This window comes from Neophocaena asiaeorientalis, unplaced genomic scaffold (assembly GCF_003031525.2).
Source record: "Neophocaena asiaeorientalis asiaeorientalis breed wild unplaced genomic scaffold, Neophocaena_asiaeorientalis_V1.1 scaffold280, whole genome shotgun sequence".
Taxonomy (NCBI): domain Eukaryota; kingdom Metazoa; phylum Chordata; class Mammalia; order Artiodactyla; family Phocoenidae; genus Neophocaena; species Neophocaena asiaeorientalis.
In genome coordinates, this window is record NW_020185321.1 from 5221364 (window position 1) to 5245048 (window position 23685).

The window sequence follows — 23685 nt, forward strand, 5'->3', positions numbered from 1 at the left end:
TCCTCGCCTCTCGGTTCCCGCCTGTCTAACCGGCCACACCCCTTAACCATGACCGTCTTAACTCACACTGTCCCTTTCTTCGCAGGCTCATTCCCCATCCCCACTTTGTCTACGTACGGCCCACCGCCCCCACCCCGAAGCAGACCCCACAGACCTCGCCCCTTCCCCCTTCCCTATCACCCCTTAACTCCTCCGCCTGAACATATGCAAACGCCCACTCCCGGCTCCTTACCCGAGCAGGGGGCGGCCCGAAGCGCTGCAAGCAGCTGCCACACACAGCACAGGTCCTCAGGGTTCCAGTACTCGAGGCGGCTGCAGTGCTGAGAGGCCTTCCTCGGCGCTGCCTGGGCCAGGAGCAGCACGGCAGTCAGGAGGAGGCATAGGGGCCCCATCCTGGCGGAGCCTGCCTTCTGGGGGACCATGACCACAGGACTTCCTGCCACAGCACCTCTGCCGCACTTGCCAGGAAACCGGGGCAGAAGGAGGAAGCAGTGGATGTGGGGGCATAGGATCCCCAGTCCCCTTTGGAAGCCAGGAATCTACTCTCCAGCCCCAGACCAGCTCCTGGCCCGTTATCAGAGCGGCCACAAGGCCTCAAGATGGCTACAGCGAGGACTCTGGAGCCAGACTGCGTGGATTTATATCCCATCTCTGCCATCTTCTTGCCCTCTCTTTTCCCATCTGTAAAATGGTATAATAGTACCTGTCTTAGAAGGTTATTGTGGAGAAGTAAAACCATTACTGGAAGTAAAGCATTTAGAACACCTGGCACCTGGCATCGTGTAAGCTTAAGTATTAGGTACTACCTATTCCCATCTCAGGGCAGTGGGCATGGAGGACCCAGCCATCACCCACTGGAGACTCCCACCCAACTCCCAGCAATCTTACCTTAGCTCCTAACCCCAATCTCCTCCAGACTGGGAATCCTCCGACCTGCCACAACCAAGCATCTCCCCCTTGAGAATCCTCTGATGGACGTGCTGAACTTTCAGCACAAAGGCAGCCCCACCCAACCAGTCCCACTTGGGGGTTTCTAGGACCCTGGGCATGCTGCTTTCCCACCTGTTGTTGGAAGTTTCTTGGCTGAGGTTGTGGCCAGAGCCCAGCCCTACTTCCCCTTTTCATCAGCAGATGTGGGGGTGGAAGGAAACCAGCCCACAGCCAGGCTCAAGCTAACAACGAAGCTCTAAACCCTCAATATAGAACTTTATTAGGGGCGGGGCAATTGAAGGTCCCTGTGTTGAAGGTATTACATCATGGAGACCCGGAGCATGGAAAAGATGGCACTAGGGAGTTAAGGGGGCTTTGAGGAGGGGTCCTGGCCAGGAACATATGTGCCTGCCAGGGGTGGAGGGCAAGGAGGTCAGCATCTCAGAAACGGCCATGCCGGTGGTCTGGGGACCGTCGTCGATTTCTTTCTCGGGGACGGTGGCCAGTATGGGACCTTGGGGGTGACCTGGGGACAGGAGAGAGGAGGATCAGAGCCATGGGGATGGTGTGCAGATCCCCCAGTTCTGCCTCTCTGCTCTGGGATAAGGCATGGCAGTTGATGAAGTAAGTAGAGTTCCTGGGGGTGGCCTCAGGATAGGTGCACAGGCGCTGACCTCAGGATTGGAGATCCAGGATGGACTTGGGTTTGGGGTTCAGGCTGGTTTGGGGGTTGGGACTTAGGTGCTCGTCTTCAGATGGGGCTCAGGGCTAGTCTTAGGGCACAAAATGCTTGAGACACTTATTGGGGCACAGGATCAGATTCATCTCAGGATACAGGGGCCTTGGGATACGAGAAGTCTTGGCAGGCTGGTCCTGAGGTACCTGCGCCTGGGTCCCCGCCCATAGAGCTGCCGCCGGAGGTTGCGGGAGATAGGTCGCAGGTGCATGAAGTTGCAGAAACCACCCCGGGTACATTCCCTGGGTAAAGCATGGATGGACGGATGAGGCCATTGTCACTGACAGCCCCCGCAACTCATACACAGAAGTCTGGGACTCCAGGTGCCCATCCCACCCCTGCACTACCATACCCCATCTCATACTGCCGACAGCACGACTCCCGGAAGTCAGTGACGGGAGACAGCTCGGCGTGCACAGCCTGCCCGTTGAACCAGCGGTTATTGAGTTCAGCCACTGCCCGCTCTGCATCCTCCTCGCGCCGAAACTGAGGGAAAGTCGGTCAGGGTCAGCAATCAAACTCAGAAATCAGGGGATTAGCTAGCAGCTCAGGGTCTGGAGTGGATTTAGTGATGGACCTCAAGCTGTGAGGCTTCAGCGGTGGCCGTTAGGCATTGAAATGCCTCCACCTCTAGGCTCTAATGGGGAGACAACAGGCACCTTGACATAAACATTGCCCACGAGGTGATCCCCCAGGTTGTCGCACACATTCATCTCTTCAATCTCCCCGTACTTCTCCTGCAGTTCCGTGAACACTTCCTGTGGAAGACCACGAGGAACTCAGCTGAGCTGCTGGCCCACAGGAAACTGAACCCACCCCTGCCAACCCTCACCTCGAAGAAGTTATCATAGTGTTCTTGCACCTCCACGTCGCTCACGTGACCTGGTGGAGGTGGGCAAGGTGGAATCAGGGCGTGGCCTGCTGGGAGCTGTCCGCCCTGCCCCCAAGACAGGTCCCTCACTCACAGTGCGATCCGTCTGCGGTTTGGGCGGTGTTCTGTGGATTCCGGTACAGGTTGAGCAGCACTATGGTCTGAACAGAATTTAAAGGGGGCGGGGCCTGAGCTCAGAAGGCGGGACTATATGCAGAGGGATTGGGTATGAAGGTTGGGGGTGAGACCTTGCGCCAGAGAAAAAGCATAAGCATCTTGAGTGCAACAGCAACGCCTGCCCCTCAGAAAACCAGAAGAGGGGATACCTAGCAGTGAGGGACAGCCCAGGGGTGTGGTCTTTACGTACGGGGGCGTGCCCAAGTTCCTGGGAGAAGGGCCTGAAGGTTGGGAGAGGAACCTGCAGAGCTCCGACAAGAAAAACGCCGGGCGGTAGGGTGGGCCCTAGAAATCCGGAAAAGGCGGGACCTCGTGATGGTGGACAACAGCAAGGGAATGGACAGGAAGTTAACCCCCCACGCTCCGTGCCGGGTCTCACCTGGCTGAAAGTCGGTTTGTTGTGAAGCCGGGAGCACCGGTCCCCGTGCCGGCAGGCCCCGATCTTAAAGTAAAAAGAGCAGTTAACCCTGGAAGAGGTGCAGAGACAGAGGTGAACCGAGGGCCGGGGAGCCGGACACCCCAGAAACACCGCCCCACGCCGCCCAGCCACCAGGGAACCAAGTGCCTCGTCCTTGGGCTCCCGAGGGGCCACTCCCTGCGCCCGTTCTCACTTGTCCTTCTCAGTCCCGAATATCGAAGCTAAATATTCAGCCATTTTTACCCGAACCCTCCAACTATGTCTGCTATTACGTCACTTCCGTTGCTTAAGGGCATTGGGAAATGTAGTTCTTCGTGGCCTCCGGACACGCAGAAACTCCCTAGTGCGCTTGCGTGATGGAGGCTCTCACCCTCCCCACGGGACTCACCCTCTGGAATTTCCTGAAAGCGCATGCGTGCAGCGTTGCCTGACCAAAAAGACTACAAGGTCCAGAGACACTTGCGGCATCTCGCGCAAAAGCCCGTAGTTGAAAGTGGCAAAGGGGTCCAAACAGGAGGAAGTAAGACTCCACTGGTGAGTTAGGGGTCGTCTCCGTACCCCAAAAAACATAAAGAGCGTCTCAACCCAGTCAGCTTGCTGGTGGGGGCGGGAGTACCCTTCTTTCAGAAAACCCACCCTTCAATTTCTCTCCCTTTTGTCGTAATAGGGGCGTGGTTGTTTGTGATCCTTGCATCTGTCACTTAGGGTCAGGGCTTGGGTCTTGCCCTGAAGACCCTCGGAAGACCCGGCCCCAGCGCAACTATGAACTTGGAGCGGGTGTCCAACGAGGAGAAGTTGAACCTGTGCCGGAAGTACTACCTGGGTAAGGGCTGTTATCTTAGGGTCCCCGGAGAAGAGAGGGGACGGGACTAGAGCGCCTGGGGGAAGAGGGTCTGGGGGCCTGGATTCTTGGGTCTAGAGGATGAAGTGGCTAGGGACGCCGACTCCTGGGTCCCAAGAGAGGAAGGGCCTGGGTCCTGAGGAAGGAGGAGACTGGGGCTTCAATTTCTGGGTCCCAAGAGAGGAGGGGAGTTGGGGGCCTGGTCTCCTGGTCCTGCCGAAAAGATGGTTGAGGACTCAGATTCCTGGATCCCGAGGAGTCAGGATTCTTGAATCCCTGATAGCAGAGATCTCCATTTGAATTTGGGTATGGGAGAGGACCTTCCAAATTGGTCGGCTACATGGGTGTTGGGAGGATCCTCATTGCCTTAAGTCCCAGTTTATTTTCTTCTCTTTAGGTGGGTTTGCTTTCCTGCCTTTTCTCTGGTTGGTCAACATCTTCTGGTTCTTCCGAGAGGCCTTCCTTGTCCCGGCATACACAGAACAGAGCCAAATCAAAGGCTGTGAGTCCAGGGCACAGATGAAGGGAGGCCATCGGGTGTGGGGAGGGGGACTCTGGGAGCCTTGGTGGGAAGGGACAATGGAGGTTCCAGAATTCTGGGACTCTGTGGAAGAGAAGAGAGGGCCGGTCTCGGGGAGACCAGAGAGCAGGTGGTGGCCAACCTTTCCCCTCCTGTTACCTCTTACAGATGTCTGGCGCTCAGCTGTGGGCTTCCTCTTCTGGGTGATTGTACTCACCACGTGGATCACTATCTTCCAGATCTACCGGCCACGTTGGGGCGCCCTTGGGGACTACCTCTCCTTCACCATACCCCTGGGTACCCCCTGACAACTTCTGCACAGGCCTGAGGACCAGGATGGGCTCCTCTTCTCCAAGCCCACTCTCAAGCCCCTAAGACTTGTTCCTATCTCCTGTGTTCTCTGCTGACAACCCCTAATAAAGGACCCTAATTCTCAATATTGATTTCCTGGGATCTTTTGGAGGTTGAAACTTAAAATGATTATTAATATTCAGAAACATTTATTGATTGCTCACTTTGTGCTAGGCTTAGTGCTTCATACATGATGCGCATTAGTTCACTGTATACTACTCATAACCCTTCAAAAATAAGGAACTTTCTTGCTTGGGAACCCTATTGTACAGATCTGGAACCAAGGAAGGAATAATACTTCCATTACTAGGGACTGTTATCCTGTACAGGTAGTATGTGAATTTGAAAACATTACTTCCCCACTCGCCCTCATTATTCTTATCGGAAGTGTGGATCACAATGCTACCCCCTAGAATGTATCTATGCCAAGGCACATGTGGTAAATGGAAGTTCCTCATTTTCTGAAGGAAATTGTCTGCAGCAATAGACATGTATTCAAGAGATTTATTAGAGGAGGTTTCCTTGATCCTCCTATTTAAAATTTCAGTCCCCACCTTGGCACCCCCTGTGGAGCCCTACATCAAGGACACCCTACATCAAGGACACAGATCACCATGTAGTAACCTTGTAGCTTCCTGACCAATCACCTAATGCTATCCTGCTCGCAGGATTTTTCTTTGTCTTGAGGCTATAAAAGTTGGCTGCCAGCCCACACAGGGGGTTGACTTTCCCTGGCTACCAGGAAGTTGGCCCGCTGTTCTTGCAGCGACCCTTCTCTTTAATAAACTCTATCTTCCTTACATTCTGCCTTGTGTCTGGAAATTCTTTTCCAACCCGCGCTCGGGCCACCACACTCCCTACGTCTCAGGCTATATCCTTTCTCCTCTTACATTTCATTTAAAATGTTCTACTTATTTATTGTTCGTCTTCCATCCTCTAAAATATAAGCTCATTAGGGCAGGGATTTTTGTCCATTTTGTTCACTGCGGTGTCCCCAGTACCTAGGAGAGTACCTGGCTCAGGTACTTAAAATTTGCTAAGTGAATGAGGCTGCACGTTAAAAGAGTTTAACAGGTAGCTGGCACTCACCTAGTGAGTGCTTAGTTAAGAGGGAACCCAGCCTAGCCCCAGAATTGTTTTCCTCTTAGGGACCAAGAGAGACTCCCACGGTTAAATAACTCCTGCTCAATAGCCAAATTTGTGTTACTCAAAGCTTCTAATACTATAAGTGCCAAGCAGCCTCGCGACGCTCTGATCCTTGGTCTCCCACCGTGCCTCGCGCGGCGCAGGCGCCCTTACTTCGGCTGAGTCTCGGGAGCTAGAACTACACCTCCCAGGAAGCGCCCTGGGATATTGTTGGTTTGTTTCCGGAAACCTGGACCCCCCCCCCCACCGCCCCCCGAAAGGTGGGACTTAGAGCTGGGAACCGACAGCGGCAGCTGTGAATTGGCCAGGGTACGAGATTGACGGTTGCATTGACTAATGGAAACAAGGGACTGCCCAAGGGCCCGCCCACAGAAGGTGAACTGAAGGAGGTGGCAGCTTCCGCGGCCGTCGCGGCCGGACACTGCTGAGGGCGGAGGACTGCCCACACACGAAGCTTACCTTTGACTTCTCCCCGTCTGCCTCTGGCCTTGACTTGTGACCGTAGGCTCTTTTGGGCTTCTCTGACCCAGCTAGCCAGACCCCAGACCCCAACCATGTTCCCGGTGAAGGTGAAAGTGGAGAAATCAGGTGAGGACCCCGAGGTCGGGGGCCTGTAGGGGAGCACCGGACTGATCAGGGTGTGGGAGTCCCTATAGACAGCATTATCGCGATAAGGCGGACTACGCGACTTCTCCCCGCAGCCCATCTGACTATCGCTGTCAGGCATCGAGCGATTCCTGCCACCTTGATACCCTCCCGATGTGTGTTCAGGATAGCTTTGAGGTTGAATGGTGGTGACTCAGGCAGTGGTGTGGTGCGGTAAGACATGGGGATCCCGAGCCGTGTGACTCAAAGAAGGACTCTTTTCTCCGTTTCCCCATTTCTCGCAGTGGTCATGAGTCCAGCATTTGCTGAGCACCTGAAGTACGGGAAAGCTTTTAATCCTCGTAGTCACTGTATCCCAGTAATCCTAGGACGTGGGAAATGTGGTAGATGGGGAAACTGAATCTGAGAGAGAGGAAGTCATTTTGGGTTGGGGCCAAGCTTGATGGGAACCCAGGACTGGCACGTTAAGGGTGGTGGGAGAGGCATGGAATCCAGACAACAAAATAATACTAAAATGACGTGAGATGTTAAATGCTATAAGTGGTAATAAAACGAAACAGGAGAAGGTAGGGAGATCAGGAGTGAGGCCAGGTGAGGGAGAGAGCGACGAGGATAAGTGAGGGAACAGCAAATCTGACAAAGGAAATAGCTTTGAAACAGCAGAGAGGTGAAAGCCTTGTCCGGAGTGTTCAAGGGCCAGCACGGAGGCCAGTGTGGCTGGAGCAGAGTGAGTGATGTAGAAAGTGTGAGGAGATGAGAGCAAAGTGGGGGGTGGGGGGGGCGGCGGGTCAGGTCTTTGGCTTTTGCTCTGAGGGAAATGGGGAGCCAAGGGAGGGTTTTGAACCAAGGAGGGAGTTTTACAAGACGGCCCCCCAGATGCCAAAAAATGCCCCAAAAATCGTGGGTGGAAAAGTGAAGGGGGCCTGACCACAACAAAATGATGGTGAGGAAGGAGTAGGCAGGGTCATGGAGGCCTGTGAACACCAGGCTGAAACACTCAGACTCTGCCCCAGGGGGGCACTGCAGAGTCGTGGAGGGTTCTAAGCAGGGAAGGATCAGGGTCAGGTTTGGGTTTAGGAAGATTCCCCTGGCCACCTTGTGGAGAGTTCATTAGAAGGGGAGACTGAGGCTGGGAGCCCAGGGGGAGGGAGGGAAAGGACCCGGGTGGGCAGACTAGGGAGGGCGGAGGGGGGAGAGACACTCAGGGGACCAAGTGGACAGGCCATGGGGTGGGCGGGGGAGGGAGAGAAGTGACCTTGTTGAGGCCCAGGGAGGGATGGGGTGACAGTGTGGATAAACCTGAGAAGGGGGTCCAGGAAAAGGGATAAGTTTAGAGAGACACTGAGGCCAGTGTGGGACCCAGTAGGTGGCAGGAGCCTGGGGGATATCAAGGGGAAAGTGTCCAGGGTCAGGAGAGAAACAAGGACTAGGGAAAGAGAGGTGGGCATGATCCATACCTTGGCTCCTAACCAAGGCTCTTTGCTAGAATCTCAGCTGCCCCCAGCCCTGCATCCCCACCCTGTCTCTCCTCTGAGTCATGTCTCCTGGTCTCTTCAGGAAGTCTCAGGGCTAGCAAAGCATGTCCCCAAGTGTCCTTCCAGGCTCTGAGTGCTGGGTCAGAGCTCCTACTAGTTGGAAGAGAAGAGTGAACACCCCACAAGAGTAAGAGGAGAATATTTATAACATCATCACCTACTTATGTTCCGTGATGAAGAGAGGCAAACACACAGGCTGACAGGGCCAGGCAGGGGCTGTGGCATGCAGGAAGGTGGGCCCAGATCTCATTTCCTGGGGGGAAAAAAAGCCAAAAATGGGAATTTGAGATGAAATCTCCCAATTATTAAATGTAGTCATCTTATTCAGATTTAACTCAGATTTAAAATAACACACCTACCTCAGCCAAACAGAGCACATCTGGCGGCTGGATTCTGCACCCAGTTTGAGTCCGTGCCTTATAACTTCAGCTGTGGAGCCAGATGACCTGGGTGCAAATCCTCAGCCTTGCGATTTCCTAGCTGTGTGACTTTGGGCAAGTAGCCTAACATCTCTGTGCCTCAGTTTCATCATTTTTAAAATGGGGATAAACATCATATTTACCTGCCAGGGTTATTGTGAAAACTCAATGGGTTAATATGTGTGATGTGCTTGGAACAGTGCTTGGCACATAATAATAATAGCACTCTATATATGTTACTCATTATTATTGCATCCTGCTAAGAGATTCATATACAACATAGGTTTGTTTAAACCTCAAAACAGTCCTAGCAGGTAGATATCATTCGGAGACCCATTTTCGAGATGAGGAAACAGGCTCAGTGAGGTAAGGTGATTCACCTTAGGTCACACATGAGCATGTGGGTCAGCCCTGGAAGCCAGAGCTCTTGCTCATCATTTCAGTAGTCTCTGCCCACTGTACCCTCCCAGCATGCCTGGGCCTGACCGAAGGATTGGATACACATGCCCTTCCCCGGCCCAGTGGCTGCCCACCTGCCGTGGGCCTGGGAAGTGACTCCTCGGTACCCTCTTCCCCAGAGTTGGAGATGGCAAAGGCCCGGAACCAACTGGATGCTGTTCTGCAGTGTCTGCTGGAGAAGAGTCACATGGACAGGTTGGGACCTGGCCCAGCATGGGGTCACAGGGAGTCGGGGGCCCTGGGTGGGACCCCAGAGGCTGGCTTAGGGAGGAAGGGGCCCAATGGATGAGGCCACTGGGTGCCTTCCCACCCTGGGCCCTTGGAACCCTGAGCCTACAGTTCTCCTCTGCTACCAGGGAGCGTCTGGATGAGGAAGCTGGGAAGACCCCCTCAGACACCCACAACAAGTAAGTTTTATTGATGGGATCTGTGTTTGAGGGTTTGTGGTAGATAACTTCTTTCCTCATCCAAGCCCTGACCACCCTGCCCCATGCTTTCTCCACCACACTCCTAACCACTCTCCGTGTACAAAGGCCCTGGGGCAGCAGAAGCTTAGGTCCCCTGATGATGCTACCTTGGGCCCCGGTGTGGGGGGAACACAAGGCCTAAGGAGTTGGTGGCGTCTATATGAGCTTGATCACAGTACCCCAAGGGTGCCCTTTGGGGGGTTTTGAGCAGGCATTTGTTCAAGGGTAAGCCTGCTGACGCCTTGTCTCTCCCCACAGGGATTGCTCCATCACGGCCAGCGGCAAACGGTAAGGTGGCAGGGGCCCCAGCCAGCTGATGAGAGGTCCTCAGTCCCCACCCCGGTCCTGAAATTCTCCCTCCCCACACAGGCCATCTGCCCGATTCCCCCATCAGCGGAGGAAGAAGAGGAGGGAGATGGATGAGGGGCTGGCCGAGGGAGGGCCACAGCGATCCAGTGAGTAGTCGGTGGCCCTGGAGGGCAGGCAGTGATGGCGGTCTACGTGACGATATTCATACCCCTCCCACTCTCACCACCCTAGACTCGTACGTGATCAAGCTGTTTGACCGGAGCGTGGACTTGGCTCAGTTCAGTGAGAACACACCACTGTACCCGATCTGCCGAGCCTGGATGCGCAACAGCCCCACAGTGCGCGAGCGTGAACGCTCACCCAGTTCACCGCTGCCCCCACTGCCTGAGGATGAGGAGGTGGGATGGGTGGTAGGCCCCCGCCCAGCAGCCAGGGAGGGCAGTGGGTCGACAGTCGCAAGGTACTTTCCCCCCAAGCTAATGGGATAGACAAGCATAGGTCTCTGTGTCTCTCGGGTAACTCCTGGATCCGGTGAGGTACACAGATAGGAACCCTTAGGCCAGGGGAACGGTTGGAGTGCCCCAGAGCAGACAGACGTGGCTATCCGGTCTGGGAGGGAGAGGGGACAGGGTTCCTCTGGGCAAATAGATGTGACCTCCAAGATCAGGGGTTCCCAAGAGCTGGGGGACTGGGCAGGGGTTCTTAGTGCAAACAGGTGTAGCCACCTGGCCTAGGGGAGCAGATGGGGACCCCTTGGGCTGGGAATGGAAGTCTCCCTAGATGGAGGTCTGTGTGCTGGGCAGGAGTAATTGAGGAGATCCCTGGGTTGGATAGGAGAAAACAGGGATCATTGGAGCAGACAGACATGACTCCTAAGTACAGGTCCCTGGTGAGACCCTCATGTCTTTTGTCACTAGGAAAGGAAGGAGGTGTGAAATGTGTGCCCCTGGCCCTCTTCTCTGACTCTCTTGGGCTTGGTGTGGGGTCCTGTATCCTCAGGGTTCAGAGGTCACCAACAGCAAGAGTCGTGATGTGTATAAGCTGCCTCCACCCACAGCTCCCGGACCACCCGGAGATGCCTGTAGATCCCGAATTCCATCCCCACTGCAGCCTGAGACCCAGGGTACCCCTGATGATGAGGTGGGTGTGCAAGGCCGGCCTGGGGCAATGGGGCAGGAGTTGTGGGGCTCGGGCGTGGCCACCCAGCCTGGCCTCTCTGTCCATGCAGCCCTCTGAGCCTGAGCCCTCACCCTCCACACTCATCTACCGAAACATGCAGCGCTGGAAACGCATCCGCCAGAGGTGAGCATCCCCCAAATGCTTGTTCCCTGTGGCCTGTGCTCCAACTGCTGAGTCCTCCCTCTGCCTTCCCCCCACCCCAACTGCAGGTGGAAGGAGGCATCCCATCGGAACCAGCTTCGTTACTCAGAAAGCATGAAGATCCTACGGGAGATGTACGAGCGACAGTGATGTTCCCCTGTCCCCACCCCCACCCCAATAAACATTCCCCTCCTCCACACTGGCCTCCGCTTTCTCCAGCCCATCCTTCCCAGATCAGACATAAAGCAGTTGGCACAGTTCTAGCACATTTATTGGGGGAGTGAGGAGACGGGGCATCAGGGAATTTGAGGCGAGAGAAAGACTGTGGGGAATCAAAGAAAGTGGCTGCTTGTTTGGGTCTTGGAGAATAAGGGGAGGGGTGTGGAAGGTGGATATGTGGTTGGAGACTTGGGGGTCAAGACAGTGACTGGGGGGTTCTGGTTAGAGCTGGGCGTAGGGGCCTAGGACATCCGTGTAGACTCTGAGGAGATGGGGTGGGTATCTGTACAGTGTGAGGTTGAGGGTCCTGGTTGGCCTAGAATAGGTGTACAAGGGTGGGGGTCAGAAAAGGGGTTCAAGAGTCTCGGGGTGGCTGGCTGAGGTTTCAAGTTAGAAGATGGGTTGGGGGGAGAGAGTGAGGAGAAGTGGAGTATCTGGTTGGAATGAGGGGAAGGACCCAGAGTCTTGGGGACCAGGCCAGGAAGGTCCAGGGTGGGAGGTCTGTGCAGAGTCTGGGACATTTGAGGGGAAGTGGGGACTTATGCTTGACTAGCCTAGGCCTAGGGTGGGGGCAGGTCTGTCTACACCATAATCTTGGGGGGGGGGACTGAAACGGGGTGTGGAGATGTTTTCCTAGAGAAGTCAGAAGGAAATAGAGAGTTTGGAGTGGGGTTCTATGCCAAGCGGGGTCAGTGGGGATGGGAGACTGTAGGCTGAGGGACTGTGCTTGTAGGGTCTGGAAGCCAGAGAGGTGTTGGGAGGTTTGAAAACAGGAGAGTGTGTGAGAGAGGGAGTGTCAGCGGAAAGGTCTAGGTTATCAAGGCTGAGGCTAGGTTGGAAGGTTCAAGGCAGATCCCAGATTGGGTGGGCGGGTAGTCTTGGCGCGCTCGGGATATCTGGCTAGGCGGAGTCAGGTCGGCTTTAAAAGTGCGGTGGAGGGGCCTCAGGCGGCTCCCAGGGTTCAAGCGTGCCCTGGCTCCTACTTGGCGGCAGCCGCTGGCGGCGACGGCAGTGGAACCTGGGCCGGAGCAGGTGCGGCCTGGATGGAAAGGACGCCCTCAGGGGACAGCGCGGACGTCACGGCCGCAGGGTCCACGCCAGGCGGCAAGCGGTAGCGGCGGTGAAACTCGCGCGCGATGTATCCGTGCTCATCCTGGAGGGAAAGAGGCTTGAGCGGCTCGGCCCATCCCCTGTAGATGCCCCGCCCCTCCGGCCTGCGGATCCCGCGTACTTGTTCTGGCCCCGCCCCCGCCAGCGGGCTCACCGGGCGCTCCTCGTGGCGCGCGTGCACCTCCACGTGGTCGCCAACCACCTTGACGGCGATTTCCTCCGGTGAGAAGTGCTTCACATCCAGCAGCACCGAGAAATGCCCGGGGTCGGTCGATACCTGCGCACAGCCCGATAGTCATTGGGCGGGGCGAGGCTCCGGGGACCCAGAAAGGCCCCTCCCCTTGGTTCTCCGTTGGTTCCGGTGCTGCAGCTGTTCCTGGCCTCTGGAACTGGGGCGTCCCCTTTCCTACACGTAGCCACCGAGGACCTCTTCGCCCAGAATAACTGGGATCATCCCTCCCCTTGTGGCCACTGGGATTCCCCTCTCAACCAGAGTGATGAGGCCCCCTTACCCTGCAAGGTCAGGAACCTCCGTCCTCACGGGGTAAGGCCTGCCCTCTCCCCCACTGTCAGCAACGCTGTAGTCAGCGTGTCCTTCTGAACACTGCTCAGCCCCCTTCCCCTCAGAGCCCCAGGGGCCCTTACTGCGCCACCCCCGCCAGAAATCGTCAAGATGCCTCCTCCCACAGTCTCCCCTTTCTACCCTCCCACTCGAGTCACGGGATTGCTTGAGCCCTCAGTAGTTACCAGTACTCCTCCCCCACTTCTGAGTGGCCAGACCCCCCTTTCTCAAGTCACAGGACCCTCCCTCCCCTCTACCTCTCCGGGAGACAGAGTCACCACAGTCTCCAAACTCTCTTCCTCAGGAATAACAAAATATTCCCTCCCCTCGGGAGGCACTGGGAACCCCACGCCCTTCAGAATGACTGGGCTCCCCGTTTTTCCCAGATTCCCTGGGTCCCCAGCCTCCTTCAGAATCACCAAGACTTCCCTCAGAGTGACCGCCCCCACCCAGTTACTGACCCAGCCCTTACACTCCCTCTCGAAGCTGAGACCCTCCTCAGACTGACGGGGACCTCCCACCCCTTTCAGTAACCTGAACTCCGAGAATCCATACTCAGGGAACTCCGGAAGCCTGGCCCACTCAAAGTCAAGGGACATTCCTTCACCCCCCTCAGGGTGACCGGGGACCCCAGCCTTGGAAGTAGACGGGTTACCGCCCCTCCCCCAGGCCTGGCACCTGGGCGGTAGGCAGCGCCACGCTGGGTGCGCGCAAGTAGTAGGGGGCCAGCGCGGCGGGGCAGAGTGCAGCCAGCTCGGCCTCCAGCAGCCCCTCGCCGAAGCGCTGGTCGAAGAGGCGCCCGGGTGCCGAAAGCCCGGGCAACGGGGCCGAGGCGCGGCGCAACCAAGACGGCTGCACAGGCACCGGGATCTCCATCGTGCTCCGCCGCCGCCCTAGGCTTCGCAGTGTCCCAGCGGGTGCCGCCGCTGCTTTATAGTACGCTCTGTGTCCGCCCCTCGGCGGGCCGCCCGGGGACGTTGGGACTGCGGCCAGAGCCGGCCATTAATAGAGCCTTATTTAGACAGCCCAACAATGACTTGGACATTTATTAAGCGCCTGCTGAATGCCAGGGAGGTATCATTCCCCAATTTTCCGAAAGGAAAACTAAAGCTGAGGAGGCGGAGCCTTGCCAGAGTGGGGTGCAAGCGTGGCGTTTGGGATCCACGGCCTGAGAAACCCACCAAAGAATTCCCAGTCCCTTTAATCCACCCCCGCCCCAAAGGCGCTCTGAGGATGACGCAGATGGCGGTTTTAGGAGCAGATTCCTGGGTACAGGGAATGCGGTAGCTGGGCCAGGCTGTCAGGAGGACACAGAACAGACCCTACTCCCATCTCAGCAGGGCCCTGGTCCCAGCCTAAGCCGGGCCTAATTCTGTGCGTCTGACTCAGCCTCGGGTGCACAGGACAGCGGGGTCTGCCAGGTGAGCAGCGGCCAGGGGGCGCGGGCAAGAACAGTCCAGGCTGGCCCCTCTGGGGCAGCGCGCCGGGGCCCAAAATAGCTCATTTTGATCCAGCCACCTCGGCCAGGAGCCCAGGCCTGGCATCTGGCGCAACCAGCTGCTCCTGGAGCAAGACGGAAGTGCTTAGATGACGGGGTGGGACTGGTCGGCTGCTGGACTGATGGAAGGACGGCGGTTAGAGAGGGCATAGACGCCCTTACTGCCCCTGCAACGGGAAAAGCCGTAGTTAGACTGAAATCTGGATGAGATTTACGCAGCAAGAGGGGGAGTGGCCAGAATACACGAGTACAGGAAAGCAAGAGTACATTGGAACCCCTCCTAACCGCGAGCCCAGTCTCAGCTCCTTTCCATTGGTCCACGGACTTGCCAATTACTGCAGCTCGCTACGGTTCTCCAATTAAACATGCTCTCTCATTCACGTTACAGCCCACCAATTGTGAGACAGCTCCCTTTGGCCACCGTCCAATTACTTTTATTTTCCTATCATTCGTCGCCTTGGAGGCCGCTCTCTTCCCGCGCCTGCAGTCCCAGAGAGGGGCGGGACTGATAGGGCATTGCTAAGCGACAAAGATGCGCTCCGAGTGAGTCCGGTGACCGAGCGGAGCAGGCGGAATCGGCGAGGTAGCTGCGGGATGGACCGCAGGTGAGACCGATCCCTCTTCCGGGGATCACAAGGGGCCTGGGGAGGACCAAGGGTGAGAGCAACGCAGCCTAGGATCAGGTTTTCTAGGGTGCGGAGTCTCTCATTCTCAACGGCACTGGAACTACAACTCCCAAGATGCTCCACAGCCTTAAGCGGCTCCCGCCTTGGACTTCACCGTCTCGGGGGTTCCATAGCGTCTTACGTTCCGCTAAGTGGCCCCGAGGGCTTTTTTGTTTTTTTTCCTCTAACCTCGCAATTCTCAGGGGCATCTTGGGAATTAAGATTCTTAATTTTGAATTTGTCCCCAGACTCCCATGGGTGTTATTTTTGACCTTTCTTGCTTAGGCGGAGCCCAGTGACTATAGGGACTGTAATCCATCTACCCCTTTCTCCTCTGATAGCGTCCCAAGGACTTATGGGAAATGTACAGTGATAAGGTTTAGCCCTTAACGTGAGCTCCACTTCAGAATCACCTGGGACACTGCGAAGAAGATGTATGTAGATGCCCAGCCCCCTTCCTGATATTCTGATTCTTTTGGTCTGCGGTGAGGATCACGCATCTGTAGTTTTAAAAGATTCATCCTAGACTGGATCCACCGTTAAGAACCACCAATCAACAGTTCCTGCGTTCTTCTCTGTTGAGACTGCTCCAAGGGCTGGTGGGAATCGTGCGTCCAGTATCTTTATCTTGAGTGTGCAGTGGTGCTTCAAGGGAATTATAGTCCATCTCTTCCAGGAATCCATGGGAATCGTAGTGTGGTTCTGCCCTCTTACCGTTCTCCCATCCGCCCCACCCACATACAGCCTCCCAGCAGGGCTGCAGTGACCTTGCTCTGCCTGCCAACCCCCCTCTCCCCTTGCAGCTTGCCAGTTTTCTCCACCCAAGACAGTACTTTGGGGGACGGCCCCCTGGGTCGAAGTCACTTCTGACCTGGCACCCCAAGGTGAGGACACCCAACAGAGAGTGCTGTGTTCCAGCCCAGTAGCAAGGGAGTGACGACTAGAGGGAAGGAAGACATGATGAGAGATGGGGGTGAGAGATCAAAAGACAGTCCCTCCTCTTTTCCCTATGGCCCTACCCTTATCCTGTCCTCTACCACCTAAATCCCTCATCACAGCCCCAATCACTTTGAGTTGTTGCAATCGTGGGATGTTTCCTCCCCTCCGGACTGAGACTTCGTATGTGTCTTCGTTACCCTACAGGGATAACCCCTCAGCCTCACCTTTCTTCTCCTCGCTTCCCCTATCTTAGACCCTGAGCTCATCCAGGTCCCAGAGATCCAGGCTCCCAGAAGCTCCCAGGGCTCTGGCCACAGGTCCCAAATCCCCTGAGCTGTTTGAGGAGTCCTGGCCATCCAGCTCAGGGACCTCTTCCCCACCCAGCACCACTGAGGGACAGATGGGAGCCTCTCCACCACTCACCGTGACTGACAGCGGGGACTCTGTGGTGGCCAAGTAAGTAGCAGTAGCCCTGGGGGAAAAGAAGGGTTTGGATCAGTGGGAGGGGGCAGACATCCCATAATATCACAGCCAGATCTGCACTTTTAGGACCACACTTCATGCATGTTAGCAAGCGATCTGGAGCGAGGTTCAAATCCAAGCTTTGTCACCAACTCTGTATAAGATCCTGGCCTCAGTTTCCTCATCTGTAAATTGGGGATATTAATAGCATGTATGCTCTAGGGCTGTTTAAAATTTTCAATGAGTTACTGTCCGTGCAGCATCTATAACAATGCCTGTCACATAGTGAGCACTTGGATTTGTAGGATCCAAGTTCAGCTGCTATAACATAGAGTCCCAAATTAATTGTGGCTTAAACAAGAGAGTACTTATTTCTTCCTCACCTAATAGTCCAGACAGAAACAACCAGGCCTGATATGGCAGCCCCTAATTGAGGTCTCAGAGACACAGTTTCCTTCTGTCTTGTCGCTCTCACTTCCCTAGGCTGTTACCCTTTCCTTCACGGCCCATAATGGCTCCCAGCCACATCCACTTTCCAGAATCACATCTCCTCGTACCTGTTGGTCAAGAACAGAGTTACATGGCCATAAAGCTACAAGGGCACCTGGTAAATGTATTTATAGAAGAGTGACTGTGTGCCCCAGATGATATCATCTTATATAATACTGCATTACTGGGGGACTTCCCTGGCGGTCCAGTGGTTAAGACTCCACACTCCCAATGCAGGGGCCACAGGTTCAATCCCTGGTTGGGGAACTAAGATCCCACATGCCGCACAGCGTGGCAAACAAAACAAAACAGAACAAAACAAAATTGCATTACTCTGTAAGAAAGGAGAACTGATGTTGAGGGACAGCTCCCAAGTGCTGCTATGGAGTTAGGTAAACATTGGCTATTGTAATTATTATTGTTATTATTAAATATTAGGCTCTCCTCATCCCACCCACCTTGCAATTCTCTGATGCTCACAGGTACATAAACCGGTTCCGACAGGCTCAGCCCACAAGCCGAGAGGAACGCGAGTCTGCAGGCCCAACCCCAGCTGACTTTTGGTGGCTGTGGCCTGAATCACCAGACCCCAGCAGTCAGCTTGCAGCAGGTACCTGCTTCAGTCTCATCTACTCCTGGCCTATAACCTCTCCTGAGCGATACCCCCAGCAGCCACTCCTCCTGGCCCCCGCTAAATCAACTGGAGCTTCTCAACAGGAGCCAATGAACCAGAAGGAAGACCCAACACAGCAGTCCCGACTCGTGCCAAGGTGGCCAGTGCATCACAGACTATGGCCCCCCTTCAGGAAATAAAGCAGGTGACATCCCCATCCACTCCTTCCCCTACATGCCTGAACTGGCAGTACCCGCCCGGGGATAGAATTAGAGTCAACCCCCAATTCAAGGAAGTGTAAACAAAAAAGGAAGGTCTTGCTGGCTAATGCAATCAAGAAATCCAAAGGTAGCTGCTTTCAGGCATAGCTGAATCCAGGTGTTTGCACCATATTGGGAGGAACTTGACTCTCGTGGCTCTCTGTTCCTCTTTGTTTGGCTCAACCTCAGGTAGGCTTTCCCCTCAAAATAGCTAAGATGGCCCCATTAACTCTAGGCTTCTAACGTACTTGATCACTCCAGTGGAAAGAGAAGGCTTTTCCAATAGCTCCATCCTAAACCCCAGGGCTTACTCTCATTCGCTCATCTTTGAGCCAATCACTGTGAACCAGAGGACGGAACATTATGACTAGCCAGGCCTGATCAGGAAGGCAGGGTCAACCCTTCTATAACAATGACTGCACTGAGGGATATGGATCCACAGAGGAAAACCTGGTCTCTCTTTCCTGAGGAGGAAGAGCAGATTCTAAGCCAGCATGTGAGGGCACCAGGTGGAATGTAGACCTGCATCCAGGCCCTCTGTCCCGAGCCCCTTTCCCAGTTGCCTTTGGGATGGGGACTGGCCTCTGACCCCTGTCACCTCACAGAGCCTCAATACGTGGAACTCATCCCTGCTGGACTTGGAGACACTGAGCCTGCAAAGCAGAGCTGCCAGGCTGCTCAAACGCAGGTGCCTCCCCCACCCCCATCACCCTCCCCACTCCTACCCCTCCAGGCTCGGGCCACTGCCTCTGAGACCCCCGTTGCCTCACTTATGCCTCTCCCTACAGCAAGGCCTCCATCTCTTCCTCCTCCTCCCTCAGCCCCAGCGATGCCGGCATCTCCTCATTCCCCGTCAGCTCTGATGGCCTCTCTCCCTTCTCCATGACCTTCGCTCCTGACTCCAGCAAGGGCTCTGACCCCAAGGCACAAGGTAGGTTCTGGGAGCCAAGGATGAGGGCAGTCTGGGTGCAAATCCCAGCCTTTCGACTTACCAGCTCTGTGACCTTGGACCTCTCTGGGCCTTGTTTCCCCAGCTGTAAAACAGGGGAAATAATTGTACGCCTCTGCTATGGGTGTTGTGAGGATTAAATGAGTTGGTGAATACATGGAAAACCTAGCACGGCTCTGTTAACAGTAGCTACCAGGAGTATGCGTGTTCTCTCTCTGCATCCTGTCTGCAGTTCTAAACACGAAGCCCCCAAATCAGAAGGCTTTTTGCAAGTTCGGCACCACAGCTGATTTGCCAGCGAAATTTGATGTAAACAATATGAAGAATATTCATATATCTATCTTATTTTATTGAGGTATAATTGATTTACAATATTATATTAGTTTCAGGTGTACAACATAGTAATTCAAAATTTTTACAGATTATACTCCATTTAAAGTTATTATAAAATATTGGCTATATTCCCTGTGCTCCACAATATTTCTTTGTAGCTTTTTATTTTATACATAGTAGTTTGTACCTCTTAGCCCCTGTCCCTATCCTGCCCCTCCTCTACTTCCCTCTCCCCACTGGTAACCACTAGTTTGTTCCCTATATCTGTGAGTCAGTTTCTGTTTTGTTCTATTCATTCGTTTATTTTATTTTTTCAATTCTACATATAAGTGATAACATATGGTATTCACCTTTCACTGTCTGACTTATTTAACTAAGCATAATACCTTCCAGGTCCATCCATGTTGTTGCAAATGGTAGAATTTCATTCTTTTTAATGGATGAGTAGGATTCCATTGTATATATACACCACATCTTCTTTATCCATTTGTCTGTTGATGGACACTTACTTAGGTTGCTTCCATATGTTGGCTATTGTAAATAATGCTGCTATGAACATTGGGGTGCATGTATCTTTTTGAATTACTGTTTTCATTTTCTTCAGATATAGACCCAGGAGTAGAATTGCTGGATCATATGGTAGTTCTATTTTTAGTTTTTTGAGGAACCGTCGTATTGTTTTCCACAGTGGCTGCACCAGTTTACATTCCCATAAACAGTGTACAGGGGTTCCCTTTTCTCCACATCTTCACCAACATTTGTTATTTGTGGTCTTTTCGATGATAGCCATTCTGACAGGTATGAGGTGATATCTCATTGTGATTTTGATTTCCATTTCTCTGATGAGTAGCATTGTTGAGCATCTTTGAATGTGCCTGTTGGCCTTCTGTATGTCTTCTTTGGAAAAATGTCTATTCTGGTCTTCTGCCCATCTTTTAAACAGGTTGTTTGTTTTTTGATGTTGAGTTGTATAAGCTGTTAATATATTTTGGTCATTAATCCCTTAGCAGTCATACTGTTTGCAAATATTTTCTCCCATTCAGTAGGTTGTCTTTTTGTTTTGTTGATGGTTTCCTTTGCTGTACAAAAGCTTTTAAGTTTAATTAGGTCCCATTCATTTATTTTTGCTTTTGTTTCCTTTGCGTTAGGAAACAGATCTACAAAAATATTGCTATGATTTGTGTCAAAGAGTGTTCTGTACCTGTGTTTTCTTGTAGGAGTTTTATGGCTTCAGGTCTTACACTTAGGTCTTTAATCCATTTTGAGCTTCTTTTTGTATGAAGTGGGAGAATATATTCTAATCTCATTCTTTTACATGTAGCTGTCCAGTTTTCCCAGCACCACTTATTGAAGAAACTGTCTTTTCCCCATTGTATATTCTTGCTTCCTTTGTTGTAGATTAATTGACCATAAGTGTGTGGGTTTATTTCTGGGCTCTCTGTTCTATTCCATTGATCTACTTGTCTGTTTTTGTGCCAGTACTGTTCTGTTTTGATTACTGTAGCTTTGTAGTATAGTCCGAAGCCAGGGAGTAAATATTCTTTCTTCTTTCTATGGATATATAACATTGAACCATATGAAATTTTTGTCTGTAAGTGAAAAATGGTTGAATAATGGCAATTTCATATTGTTCAACTAAATACCAATGTGTTTGAGTCTGGTGTACTGACCCAGACCCCTGTCAACACTGTACATACCATGTAACTTTACTAAAACATGCAAACTGTTGAACTCGAAAATTTCTGCCCCCAAGATTTCAGAGATTGGATTAAGGACCTGGGTTACTGTTACGGTCATCGTTGTTACCGTTACTCTGTGCCCAGGTCCTGGGATGCAGTGGTGCACAGGACAGATGCTTTCCATGTTTCACAGGACTCCCGTGAGTGGGGACAGGCAAGCAGAGAGAACAGAGTGGTGTTTGTGCATGTTGTGTGATCCTGCCCAAGCACTCCCCTGTCTGATTCTTTGCTCCTTCTCTTCTTATTCACTTCTCCTCCTTGAGCCTCAGTTTCCTCATCTGTAAAATGGGGATAAAACTACTACCTACTTCATGGGTTGTTTTGCAGATTAAATGTATTCATTATTTCACATAACAAACATTGAATATCTGTTGTGTATGAAGCCTGTGAGCAGGATTGGGGATTCCTTAGTGAACCAACCATACATGGTCCCACCTTCATGGTCCTCACAGGATAGTGAGTGTGGGGCAGAGAATAGCTACATAACTCCACAAACAAATGTGAAATATAAGCAGAAATGAGGGCCATGCAGGAGAGAATTGCGATGCTGGGATGTCAGAGAAGGCCTTCCTGGAAGAGGTGCTATCTAAGTGGAGACCTGAATGATGCAGGTGGGGACAATAGCCCTCTAGCCTGTACAAAGGACCTGAGATCGGAGGGAACACGATGCAGACAATGAACTAGGAAAGGCAAGAGCCAGGAGTAAGAGTAGTGTGGGATAAGGTGGAAGAGATTGGCAGGGGTCGGATTCCATGGGCTATGTAGGCATGTGAGGCATTTGGTCATAATCTACCGGGGAGCCACGGGAGAGTTCTGAGCAAGGAGGGCACGGGACCTTTATCGCTCCCTATGGCTGCTATCAACATCTAGTGAGAGACAGACTCTGGTAGTTTGGGTTGGGCCAGAGCCTGAGGAGCAGAGTAGAGGGGAGTGGCCAGGTCTGGAAGTAGAATCACAGTATATAGAAGGGAGAGAAGAAGAGGTCCCACATGATGCACCCCCACCCCCCTTCTCGGTGGAGCATTAGTAGGTGGGGCTTCCGAGAGATGATGGTAGCCATACTAATCATAACTGACAAAATGATGCTCTGGGTGATAGGGAATGGTGTCTCTTTGCCCCACAGGACTGAGGACAGCCAGTGGCCCTGCCTTTAGTCACTGCTGTATTCCCAGCACAGGGCTGGGCACTGGGATGGAACACGATAAACAGTTCATTTTGCATTTATGCCACAAATACTGACACTAGGTCCTGTTCTTGACACTGAGGATATAAAAATGGCCAGACAGACAAAAATTGCTCCCCTTGTGTAGCTGGCATTGTGGAGGGAGAGGTGAACAATAAATAAGCAGAGAAGTATGATATTTAGTAGTTAGAAGGTAATAAGTGCTAAGGAGAAAAATGGAACAGGAAAGAGGATGGAGAGTGGTAGGGCTGGGGTTGTTGCAGTTTTGAATAGGGTAGCCAGGGAAGGCTTCATTAAGAAGGTGGTACCTGGGAAAATATTGGAAAGACTTGGAGTGAACCCTGTGGTTACATGAACGAAGAGCCTTCCAGGCAGAGGAAACCACAAATGCAAAGACTTTTGCTTTTTACCAAGGAGAGAGGTGCAGCCCGGGGTAGATTCTAACCCAGGAGCACCCTGATCTGACTCAGGTGTTCACAGGCTCCCTCTGGCTTCGGGTGGGGACAGTTTGGGAGGATAGGAAGAAGGGAAACCAGGGAGGAAGTTGCTCTGAGGTTGGCAGGTGAGGGAAGTAAAGTGGGGAGAAGTGGGCAGATTCTGGAGGATCCGCCTTGGTCACTGCTATAACCACCACGTCCAGAACAGTGCCTGGCAAATAGTAAGAGCTCAATAAATATTTGTTGATGAATGAAGAATTGAATGATGACAGGTTGAGAAGCCCATGAGGGCTCTCTTCTCTGATTCTGCCCCTTTCCCCACTTCCCAATCTGCAGGGGAGTTGGGACATTATCTGGAGAGCCTGCCTGAATAACCTTCTGGTACAGTCGAAGGGTGTGTGCTAGGCTGTCCTTGCTCATCCCCCCAGGCCCTGCCTTACCCCTCTTCCCTCTACTTACTCCACAGCAACCCCAGCACCTGCCCCCATCCCTACTCCATCCCCAGTCTCCTCCCGGGCACCCCTGCGGCAAGAGGATGACATTCTGTACCAGTGGCGGCAGCGGCGGAAGCTTGAACAGGCTCGAGGAAGCCAGGGTGATGGAACCTGGGTGCTGCCCCAGACCCCTGCCCTCACCCCTACGGTGAGATGGGGGAGGGAGGAGACTGAGGGGGCTGGAGCAGGGATCCTAAGGGAAGTTGGAGGAAGGGGGAGGCTGAGGGGATCTGAGGACCCTCTACCCTTTCTCTCCCTCTCAGGTCCCTATCCCCATCTGTCTACAGACCTCTCCTGCCCCTGCGGAGACCCTTGGTTCCCTGGGAACCCAGCCTAACTGCATCCCACTTTGGGGCAGTGTGGCTCCACCTGGTCCCCGGGAAGCCTTCCACTTGGAGAGGCCTCCTATTCCCCCAGGGTTCTCTCCACATATCTTTTGGGGCCACAGCCCCCATGGATTCTTCTGGGCCCCGCAGCCCGGTTCCTGGGTATCTCTTGGGGCCATCCCTCCCACGGCCGCGGCCTCCACCCCAGCGCCCCCCGCCTCCACTCCTGCGCCTCCAGCCTCAACCACTGCGCCCTCTGCCTCCACTCCCGCGCCCCCTGCCGCCCCCCAGGGCCCGCCCAC

At 53.6% G+C, this 23685-nt stretch overlaps 6 protein-coding genes across 17 annotated transcripts in view; 3 read left to right on the forward strand and 3 right to left on the reverse strand.

Annotated features, from left to right (window-relative positions):
- IGFLR1 (IGF like family receptor 1) overlaps window positions 1-440 on the reverse strand; it is a 2180-nt gene extending 1740 nt beyond the window's left edge. The window contains 2 exon segments of the mRNA XM_024733936.1: window positions 233-274; window positions 276-440. Of these exon segments, the coding sequence (XP_024589704.1) occupies window positions 233-274; window positions 276-422 (189 nt within the window). The 5' untranslated portion in view covers window positions 423-440.
- Window positions 1-3498, reverse strand: part of U2AF1L4 (U2 small nuclear RNA auxiliary factor 1 like 4) — a 5267-nt gene extending 1769 nt beyond the window's left edge. For 4 of the 10 annotated variants that reach the window (XM_024733971.1, XM_024733978.1, XM_024733969.1 and 1 more), the window contains exons 1-8: window positions 3326-3498; window positions 3094-3181; window positions 2632-2698; window positions 2499-2548; window positions 2326-2424; window positions 2019-2152; window positions 1813-1908; window positions 233-1456 (exon numbers count right to left, since the gene is read on the reverse strand). In XM_024733971.1, coding sequence (XP_024589739.1) covers window positions 1372-1456; window positions 1813-1908; window positions 2019-2152; window positions 2326-2424; window positions 2499-2548; window positions 2632-2698; window positions 3094-3181; window positions 3326-3369 — 663 coding nt within the window. In that variant the 5' untranslated portion in view covers window positions 3370-3498 and the 3' untranslated portion in view covers window positions 233-1371. Of the gene's footprint in view, window positions 1-232; window positions 1457-1812; window positions 1909-2018; window positions 2153-2325; window positions 2425-2498; window positions 2549-2631; window positions 2699-2904; window positions 2956-3093; window positions 3182-3325 lie in introns of all 10 variants that reach the window. The other 6 variants (XM_024733977.1, XM_024733973.1, XM_024733976.1 and 3 more) reach the window with 4 other exon arrangements.
- A 27-nt stretch (window positions 3499-3525) lies between these two features.
- On the forward strand, window positions 3526-4930 carry PSENEN (presenilin enhancer, gamma-secretase subunit). Of its 2 annotated transcripts, none has more exons than XM_024734003.1 (4): window positions 3526-3666; window positions 3800-3955; window positions 4371-4475; window positions 4662-4930. In XM_024734003.1, the coding sequence occupies exons 2-4, from the start codon at window positions 3895-3897 to the stop codon at window positions 4799-4801; spliced, it is 306 nt and encodes a 101-aa protein (XP_024589771.1). In that variant the 5' UTR covers window positions 3526-3666; window positions 3800-3894; the 3' UTR covers window positions 4802-4930. The 2 variants fall into 2 exon arrangements, with proteins under 2 accessions (XP_024589771.1, XP_024589772.1); XM_024734004.1 differs by having other exon boundaries at window positions 3560-3666; window positions 3838-3955.
- A 1404-nt stretch (window positions 4931-6334) lies between these two features.
- Window positions 6335-11310, forward strand: LIN37 (lin-37 DREAM MuvB core complex component). 2 transcript variants are annotated; one of them, XM_024733964.1, is made up of 9 exons: window positions 6335-6578; window positions 9129-9204; window positions 9366-9416; window positions 9735-9764; window positions 9846-9931; window positions 10017-10183; window positions 10785-10925; window positions 11014-11087; window positions 11174-11310. In XM_024733964.1, the coding sequence occupies exons 1-9, from the start codon at window positions 6545-6547 to the stop codon at window positions 11253-11255; spliced, it is 741 nt and encodes a 246-aa protein (XP_024589732.1). In that variant the 5' UTR covers window positions 6335-6544; the 3' UTR covers window positions 11256-11310. The 2 variants fall into 2 exon arrangements, with proteins under 2 accessions (XP_024589732.1, XP_024589733.1); XM_024733965.1 differs by having other exon boundaries at window positions 6387-6578; window positions 10843-10925; window positions 11174-11301.
- Window positions 11311-11357: 47 nt separating this feature from the next.
- On the reverse strand, window positions 11358-13877 carry HSPB6 (heat shock protein family B (small) member 6). The gene is made up of 3 exons (XM_024733992.1): window positions 13675-13877; window positions 12589-12711; window positions 11358-12477 (listed from the first exon to the last, which is right to left on the reverse strand). Exons 1-3 carry the CDS (start codon window positions 13870-13872, stop codon window positions 12304-12306), a joined length of 495 nt encoding a protein of 164 aa, XP_024589760.1. The 5' UTR covers window positions 13873-13877; the 3' UTR covers window positions 11358-12303.
- A 1211-nt stretch (window positions 13878-15088) lies between these two features.
- PROSER3 (proline and serine rich 3) overlaps window positions 15089-23685 on the forward strand; it is a 9795-nt gene continuing 1198 nt past the window's right edge. Inside the window, 9 exon segments of the mRNA XM_024734021.1 lie at window positions 15089-15099; window positions 15963-16024; window positions 16027-16043; window positions 16352-16554; window positions 17532-17659; window positions 17767-17867; window positions 18528-18610; window positions 18711-18853; window positions 23030-23205. Of these exon segments, the coding sequence (XP_024589789.1) occupies window positions 15089-15099; window positions 15963-16024; window positions 16027-16043; window positions 16352-16554; window positions 17532-17659; window positions 17767-17867; window positions 18528-18610; window positions 18711-18853; window positions 23030-23205 (924 nt within the window).

Coding starts and splice junctions, on each gene's coding strand:
- PSENEN (XM_024734003.1), top strand. CDS start 3,895: ATGAACTTGGAGCGGGTGTCCAACGAGGAGAAGTTGAACCTGTGCCGG. Junction 3,956..4,370: donor GTGCCGGAAGTACTACCTGG/GTAAGGGCTGTT, acceptor TCTTCTCTTTAG/GTGGGTTTGCTTTCCTGCCT. Junction 4,476..4,661: donor ACAGAGCCAAATCAAAGGCT/GTGAGTCCAGGG, acceptor TACCTCTTACAG/ATGTCTGGCGCTCAGCTGTG.
- LIN37 (XM_024733964.1), top strand. CDS start 6,545: ATGTTCCCGGTGAAGGTGAAAGTGGAGAAATCAG. Junction 9,417..9,734: donor CCCTCAGACACCCACAACAA/GTAAGTTTTATT, acceptor CTCTCCCCACAG/GGATTGCTCCATCACGGCCA. Junction 9,765..9,845: donor ATCACGGCCAGCGGCAAACG/GTAAGGTGGCAG, acceptor CTCCCCACACAG/GCCATCTGCCCGATTCCCCC.
- HSPB6 (XM_024733992.1), bottom strand. CDS start 13,872: ATGGAGATCCCGGTGCCTGTGCAGCCGTCTTGGTTGCGCCGCGCCTCG. Junction 12,712..13,674: donor TGGCGCTGCCTACCGCCCAG/GTGCCAGGCCTG, acceptor GGCTGTGCGCAG/GTATCGACCGACCCCGGGCA. Junction 12,478..12,588: donor CGCGCCACGAGGAGCGCCCG/GTGAGCCCGCTG, acceptor CTTTCCCTCCAG/GATGAGCACGGATACATCGC.